Source organism: Ailuropoda melanoleuca, chromosome 16 (assembly GCF_002007445.2).
Source record: "Ailuropoda melanoleuca isolate Jingjing chromosome 16, ASM200744v2, whole genome shotgun sequence".
Lineage (NCBI taxonomy): Eukaryota > Metazoa > Chordata > Mammalia > Carnivora > Ursidae > Ailuropoda > Ailuropoda melanoleuca.
Genome location: NC_048233.1, coordinates 85,087,025 through 85,095,391, shown reverse-complemented (window position 1 = coordinate 85,095,391; position 8,367 = coordinate 85,087,025). Strand labels below are relative to the sequence as shown.

The 8,367-nt window shown below is 49.7% G+C and overlaps 1 protein-coding gene across 4 annotated transcripts in view; it reads right to left on the bottom strand.

Moving 5' to 3' along the window:
- Nucleotides 1-556: 556 nt before the first annotated feature.
- DPP3 (dipeptidyl peptidase 3) overlaps nt 557-8,367 on the bottom strand; it is a 37,178-nt gene continuing 29,367 nt past the window's right edge. For all 4 annotated transcript variants that reach the window (XM_011235494.3, XM_011235495.3, XM_011235497.3 and 1 more), the window contains exons 17-18: nt 3,992-4,154; nt 557-1,101 (exon numbers count right to left, since the gene is read on the bottom strand). In XM_011235494.3, coding sequence (XP_011233796.1) covers nt 929-1,101; nt 3,992-4,154 — 336 coding nt within the window. In that variant the 3' untranslated portion in view covers nt 557-928. The remainder of the gene's footprint in view (nt 1,102-3,991; nt 4,155-8,367) is intronic.

Genomic DNA, 8,367 nt, shown 5'->3' with positions numbered 1-8,367 from the left:
CTGGCCTCTTAGTTGAGTTTCTGCCTGCTGAGGCGCAATCCCTCACCCCGGCTCCTAGGATTTATCTTTGCTCCTTCCCAGCTGGAACCTCTGGGTCCTGCAATCTATTATTGGTGGGACCCTCTGGCCTGGAGAGCAGCCTCTCTAGTGTTTCTGAGCAGTGAAACGAATTCCACACCCTCTTCCTCTTCATGGTTAACTTGGCTGAAAAGGGGCTATGTCCTTTCTTCCCATCTTATTCTGGAGGCCTGGGCTCAGAGAAACAAAGCACAGTTGCTTAAGAGATTAAATCCTAGGATTGACTGAAATCGAGAGTTTCCAGCTTTTAGGTTCCTGGAGTATTTTAAAATACAGGAAATGCCAAAAAGGAGGACTGTAAAAATCGTGCCACGTTCCTCCTTGTGGCTGTGTCTCATCGTTTAGAGGTGACAAAACGCTGTTGTAGAGGGGAACCTAAAATTGACCTTCCTTCCCTTCCGCAGGCCTTGATCCCATTACCCTGCTGGGCGCAAATGAGAAGCGAGGCAAAGGCAAGGATTCGCACACATGGCAAAGATGGTGGTGGTTTCTTATGTTTATTTTCTGGTTATAAAAGTAATACACGAAGAACACTGGGTTGGGAGAGGTTCTGAGTCCTGGAGCATCTAGACAGGTCACCTCTCAGAACTCCATGCCCTCATCTGGGAAGCAGGATAAGGAGCCGGGCCCTGCCCACTCTACCAAGGGCAGTGCAGATCAAATGAGAGAACACCGGAGAAGCACTCGGTAAACTGGAAAGTGCCGACACACGGAAGGGGTTAGTGTCACCACCCACGGCTGAGGTAGCACCAAGGTCCGAGCTCCCGCTCCTCCCCCAGCACACTCAGGGAAGGGGGCCACTTGCAGCCCTGGTTTGATGGAGCTGGGGGAGGAGCTGCATAAATCTCTCTCAAGCCTGGCCAGATGGGGCCTCACTGGGGGACTTCCAGAACCGGGCATCAGCTGTCGCCAGCTGGGTGAGGACCTCCTCCAACTCGGGCCCATCCTCTGAGAAGCGCTCGGAGAAGGATCGGATGAGGCCAGCAGCCGAGGCCTCGTATTCAAGAAGCTGCACTTCTGAGCCTGGGGAGAAGGAGAAAAAGCAGCAGGAAAAGGGCTTAATAGGAAGCAGATAACCACAATCATAATCATAGGAGCAGGTAGCTCTTCCTGAGCTCTTCGACTGTGTGCCAAATATTGTGCTCAGGGTTTTATCATCTAATTCAATCCTCACAACAACCCTACGAAAAAGGAAGCATTAAACGGGGAGCATTCAGTGAATTGTTGCGTTCATCATTCATTCACTTAGTAAGCATATACTCTGGTGCCATGTTAGGTTAAACAGACAGTCTTTGGCGTCCAGGAGCTTATGGTCCAACAGTTGCTTCACCTCTGTCTACTGTGGGACCTTGGACAAGTTTCACAACCTCACTAAGCCTCATTTTCCTCAGCTATAAAGCGGGAGTGAGCACAGCACCTCTTCTCTCAAGAAGCTACGGTGATTAGATACAACGCACTGAGTGAATGCTCACCAAGCTCCAGCAGTCACCAGCATCGTTATCTCGAGCACCCAGCAGGGCCAAAAGGGCACCCATTTAACTCATGGGCTGCTCCAAGGGTCCCCTGAACACTCACAGGAAGCCTTTCCCTCCAACCTACTCCCACTGCTCTACCCACTCAGAGAGCCTTGTTGTGCTCTGTGGCACTATGGGGGGTGTGTAGCTAAGAGCACGGGCTTTGGGTTCAGACAGCACATGTTCGAATCCTGGTTCTGCCACCCACTAATTGTTCACCTCAGGCAAATACATGGCCCCTCAGTGTCTCAGTTTCTACCTGAAAAATGGGGGCAATAACTTCCTCCTGGGGTTGTTGGGAGTTAATCCATGCGAAGTTCTACCCAGTGACTGGCACACAGAAGTCCTCACAAGTTACTCGTCATCTTCACCATCATCACCATCATCGCCATCACCACCACCACCGCCATCATACCTTTGAAAACCCCACCTTGCTCTTCAGGCTTAGTTTAATCACTTCCTCCCCAGAACCTTCCCTGATTCCCTCAAAGGTGAATGTGATCTTCCCTTCTCTAAGTGTTCAGACCACCATTTGGGCCTCTTGGATGCTTATTAACGTTCCCTGGGTGTGATCATTTTTCTCTAGGTCTTATTCCTGATGGACTGTGAGCTACTTGAGGCAAGGGCCTGGGTCTGATTCACCTCTCCATCCCCACGGGCCCACACAGGGCTGGACAATCAAAGAGATGATATTGTAATGAGCACTTACTATGTGTCCAGCATGATTTGTCCATTTACTCACTTGACATGCATCGAGCAGCTCCTGTGTGCCAGGCCCTATACTAGCTGCTTGCTGGGGATGTGCCATTCCTGCTAACGTGGAAGCAAGGACGATGGGAAAATAGCCGACGGATGGAGCATGAAGGGATTACTTTAGGTTGAGGGGTCAGGGACAGCCTCTCCCGGGAGGTGTCATTTAACAGAGACCAAAATGACAGGAAGGACCAACCAAAGATTGGGGGAGGACTGTGCCCAGCAGAGGAAACAGTGAGTGCAAAGGCTATGGGAGTGGGGAGAGCTCAGGGGGTTGGAGAAATGGAAAGGCCATGAGCCTGGAGGCCAGTGAGCCAGGAGGGGTCCCTGAGGCCTGCCAGGGGTCAGGGCCAAATCCCCCGGGGCCTCTGGAGGGCAGCACAAAGAGTTGGAAATAAGCCTCTCAAATGTTTTCCTCGCCAGTAGAAGGTCATTATTTCATTAACCCTTCACAACTGCCCGTGACTGTGGGAGTGAGGAGCACCCTTAATCTGACTCTAGGAAAGAGCTGCAAGCCTCAAGCGATTTTGTCTCTGTGCCTCAGTTTTCTTAACTGTAAAATGTAAACTGTAACTACCACATTGGGTTATGGTGAGGATTTATTTCATTTTTATAAGTGAGCTCTATGCCCAATGTGGGGCTTGAACTCACGACCTCAAGATCAAGAGTCACACGGTCTACTGACTGAGCCAGCTGGGGGCCCCTCTGGTGAGGATTGATTGATGGAAGATGTTATTTATTTATTTGTCAGAGAGAGAGAGCACAAGCGGGGGAGCAGCAGGCAGAGGGAGATGCAGGCTCCCCGCTGAGCAAAGAGCCCCCCCCTCCCATGTGGGACTCCATCCCAGGACCCCAGGATCATGACCTGAGCCAAAGGCAGACACTTAACCCGTTGAGCCACCCAGGCATCCCAATGTGGTGAGGATTTAAAGAGCAAAGCCACGGGAAGCAGTAAGAGCTGGAAGAAGTCCCTAATCCAGGTTTGCTGCAGGGTCAGCACACAATCAACACTGCTCTATGGATGAAAACAAGGTCACAGGGCAGCTCGGAAGCTCTGACGCTGCGTGGGGCCACCCCTGCTTAGGTGCCCCACGTGACCAGCATCAGGAAAGACAGGTCAGGACGTGAGAGGAAAGTGAATGCAGCAAGGGCCTCTAATACAACAGGTACAGGTGCAGCGGAGACAGGGTAAGGGCTTCTGGAAACAGAGTCATCACCTGAGAAGGGAGAGGGCTCAGGGGGCTGTGATCTCTCCCCTGGGCTCTGCAGAGTCACACTGTCCTTTGGGTTCCACCAGCCTGCTGGGTTCCAGCTCATGCCTCCCCCTCACCTCATCCCCAGGCATCGACAGGCCTGATTCTCCAGGACCATGCCTGGCCTCCCCATAAGCCCGGGGTCTGTCTGTTCCACTAGCCCCTGCTCTGTGGGCCTTTCATAAACCTCCGGTTGCTGTGTTATAAGCAGCACAGCCCAGCGTGTGTGGGGTGGTGGTGACAGATGCCAAGGTTTGGGGCCTAGGATTTGGCATGGGGAGGCCTGGGGCAGGGAGGGAGAGAGGCAGGAGTCACCCCAGGGAGCCTTTCCTGAGCCCAGGGATGGGTTCCAGGCCTCGTTTGTCCATCAAAGGGGGCTGGGGAGTCCATTACCTTCAAGGCGAGTGTTGGGCTGAACGATGAGCTTCCGAGATTCCTTGCGGAGCAGCACTGTGTCCCTGAGGGTGAGGAAGCACTCAGGGGGCGCATCAGTGACTGCCGCGTACCCCTCATACAGGGCCCTGCCTCCGGCCACATCTCCTGTGGACTTCAACACCTGTGGGAAGGCAGAAGGGATTACTGCTTATGACGAGCAACCCCCATGCCCCCATGGGGCTTTGCCAGGGGCCCCAGCCGGTTGTGCCCACCCTGGACGGTATCTGCTCTCTCACCGTATTACTGTGCTGAATACGGGAGAAATGTAGATCAAGGGCTTAGCTCATAGTAAGTGCCTAGTAAAGTGAAGCTAATGTTTCTCATTTGAGTTGTAGACAGAGAAAGCATTACCATCATCCTCTTTGAAAAAATTTTTATCACACCCATAAAATACACAGTATATATATTAGGCTTTAATATATAGGTTATAAAGAATATAATACATAGGTTATAAAATATAATAAGACACCCATACAACCAGCACCCACCTTAAGAGTTAGTTCCCTCCTTTTTTTAATTAAAAAAACTTAAAAAAAAATTTTTTTTTTAGAAAGTAGTTTGATTTTTTTTTTTTTGAAGATTTTATTTATTTGACAGAGACAGCCAGAGAGAGAGGGAGCACAAGCAGGGGGAGTGGGAGAGGAAGAAGCAGGCTCCTAGCAGAGGAGCCTGATGTGGGGCTCGATCCCAGAACTCTGGGATCACGCCCTGAGCCGAAGGCAGACACTTAACGACTGCGCCACCCAGGCGCCCCTAATTTTTATTTTTTTAATTAAGTAGGTTCCATGCCCAATACGAGGCTTGAACTCACAACCCTGACATCAAGAGTCGCGTGATTGGGGCGCCTGGGTGGCTCAGTGGGTTGAGTCCCCTGCCTTCGGCTCAGGTCATGATCCCGGCGTTCCAAGATTGAGCCCTGTGTCGGGCCCCCTGCTCAGCAAGGAGTCTGCTTCTCCCTCTGTCCCTCACCACCCCCCAAAATAAATAAAATCTTTAAAAAAAAAAAGAGTCGCATGGCCTACTTACTGAACCAGCAAGGGGCCCCAAATTAACTCTTCCCTTGACTGCATGCCGGGGCTTCCTGTCTGAGGAAATAATCCTCGATTCTGTGCTTATCATTCCCTTATGTTCCCTGAATTCCACTCTGGACCATGTTATTTTAACTTTTGCTTATGTCCTGTGATTTGCTTTTTCTGCTCGAGCTCCGTGTGAGGTTCGTCTGTGTTCGGGCACGCAGCCTTAGTTCACCCTCCTCACTGCTGTCCACGGTTCCCCGTACAAACACCCACAGGTGCATCTCTTCCGGCGACGGGGACAGCGGGGCTATCTGCCATTCAGCACCGCTGTGGACACCCTGGGCACCTCCTGCTGAACAGAATGAACGGATGCAGGTTTCCCGGGGAGAATCGGTGCTCTGGAGGTCAACGAGCCCAGGCTGCTCTCCGAGCTCCCGGAGGCGGCGGCTGGCAGCCCTGCCCGCTCTGCGTGCCAGGCCGCTGTCGGCAGTTCTTCATTTTTGCCAAGCTGGTGGGTATAGAGCTCATGTGGTTTAAGCCGTGCTTTCCCGATTGCTCAAGAGATTGAACATCTTCCCATAAGCTGATGTGTTACTCGTTTTTGTCTTCGGTTCATGAGTGTTGCTTATTTTTCTGCAGGGTTGTCTATTCTTCCTCGCTGTTTTTTTTTTGTTTTGTTTTTTAAGTTCTTTATATATTTAAATACTAACCTTTTGTTCACACTTAAGTGGTAAAGACCCTATCCTAGTTTAAGACTTGTCTTCTCCTTTATGGTAACTTTGATGAATAAAAGCCACTCTTATTTGTATTTTTAATTTTATTTATGTATTTATTTATTTTTAAAAGACTTAAAGTAATCTCTACACCCAACATGGGGCTCGAACTTAAAACCCTGAGATCAAGAGCCACATGCCCCACCGACTGAGCCAGCCAGGTACCCCCCAAAAAGCTATCTTTGAAGTAAAGGGACTGATCTCATCCTTGATGGCTAGTGCTTCTTGTGCTTAGAGAAATTCTCCTTCACTCTGAGGACATGAAGATATTCTTCTCTGTTAAAAATTTTGCGTTTTCTACGTAAGCCATGAACCCTGGGACTGACTTTGTGTATGGCGGAAGGCGGAAATCCAGTTTGTCTCTGCATGAGGATAACCTGTTGTCAGCATGACTTGTTAAATGGTCCCTCCCTTCTCTCGTGGTGTGCAATGTCCCTTCTGTCACACACCAGAGTCAAAGCCTGGTTCTTGGTTCTGTTCCACTGGTCAATTTGTCTATTCCTGCCCCAGGGCCGGACCGAACTTAATTATCTTAGAATAAATTTTGGTATCTGGGGGAACGAGTCCGCCAACCTGTTTTGCTTCAGGAGTGTCTTGGCTCCTTATTGGTGATCCTTTATGCTTCCGTCTAAATTTCACAATCAGGGTGCCTGGGGGGCTCAGTCAGTTGAGCGTCCAACTCTCGACTTTGGCTCAGGTCATAATCTCAGGGTTGTGAGCTCGAGCCCTGCATGGGGCTCTGCACACAGTGGGGAGTCTGCTTGGGATTCTCTCCCTCCCTCTGCACCTCCCCCCCCAACTCTTGCACACTCTTAAAATAAATAAATAATAAATTTTGCAATCAGCTTGTCAAGTTCCATGAAAAACCCTCTTAGGACTTTTTTCTCTTACTTTATTTGAGAGAGAGAGCAGAGTGAGCAAGAGAGAGCACACGAGCCAGGGGTGGGGGGAGGGTAGGGGCAGAGGGAGAGGGAGAAGCAGGCTTTCTGCTGGTCAGGCGGCTGGATCCCAGGACCCGAGGATCATGACCTAAGTCAAAGGCAGATGCTTAACCGACTGAGCCAACCAGGCGTTCCTCCCCTTGGGACTTTATTCAACCTTATGAAACTTATTGATTTCATCAGTTTGTTTGTAGATTCTTTTGACATGCCTAGGCATATAATCTGCAACATGAAGAGTTTTATTCCTTCCTTTTTAATGCCTATTGTCTTGTTTCCTTCCAAAAGCTAATCCCTTCAGCAAACTGTTGATCAGAAGTGGAGATAGGGAGCATTTTTGTCTTTTTTTTCTGATTTTTAAGGGACTGTTTTAGTGTTTGAACAAATGATAGTGACTGTATTTTCATTTTCTGAGACATTATCAGTTAAGAAAATTCTTTTTGGGGCGCCTGGGAGGCTCAGTCAGTTGAGCCTCCGACTCTTGGTTTTCACTTAGGTCGTGATCTCGGGGTCATGGAATTGAGACCTGAGGCTCCGCACTCAGCAAGGATTCTGCTTCTCTCCTTTACCCCCTCTTGCTGCCCCTCCCCCATCTTTATTTTTTTAAAGATTTATTTATTTCATTTTATTTTAAATTTTTATTTAATGCCTTCTCCCACCTTCTCGCTCTCCTTTCCTCTTGCAGCTTCAGTTTACACACCTTAGCCCTTTCCACACTGTCCCCCGTGACTCTTCACCTCTCTTAAATTTTCTATCTTGGTCTCTGTGCTACACGCTGTATACTTTCTTTTGCCTTTAGCTGGATCTCAAACCTGTTTAACCTGCCTATTTTTAGTTTCAGTGGTGATACAGTTTATTTCTGGGAGTTCCATTTGGTTCTTTTCCAAATATCTGACATTTTGTGGGTCTGATCCTTACTGTGGCCAGTTTGCAGGTGGCAAAGTAGGACTCCTCCTAGGGCTCCCTCCAAGTAAGCCTCCACCCCTCAGACCCAGGGTTATAAGGATTCTCCGGGGGGCGGGGGAGGGACCTCCGGAGGGACAGTGAGAGAGAACATCTCATCTTTCTCTCTTCCCAGTAGTACGGAGCACACAGAAAGTAGCAGAGACACATTCGCCAAGCCGACATGTCAGACCCCAGCAGCTTAAACCGGAAAGCCGGTAACATGGATGCCAGTGGGAGGCGGGACAAGTAACGGGAGGCCTGGTGAAGCGGAGAGTCATGCCATGTCCAAATGCCCAGATGTGGGGGCTGCTGCTGTTTCTGCCCATTGTTTACATGGGACTTGAGCCTACTGATGCCAGTCCTCCTGAGAAGCCAGAAATACAGATTTATTTTATTTTTTTTTTATTAAATTTTTTTTATTTATTTATTTATTCGACAGAGATAGAGACAGCCAGCGAGAGAAGGAACACAAGCAGGGGAGTGGGAGAGGAAGAAGCAGGCATAGCAGAAGAGCCTGATGTGGGGCTCGATCCCATAACGCCGGGATCACGCCCCGAGCCGAAGGCAGACGCTTAACCGCTGTGCCACCCAGGCGCCCCCAGAAATACAGATTTATACACAACACAAGGTGAGCCAAAACGGACAGCGTTTGTGACCCTGGC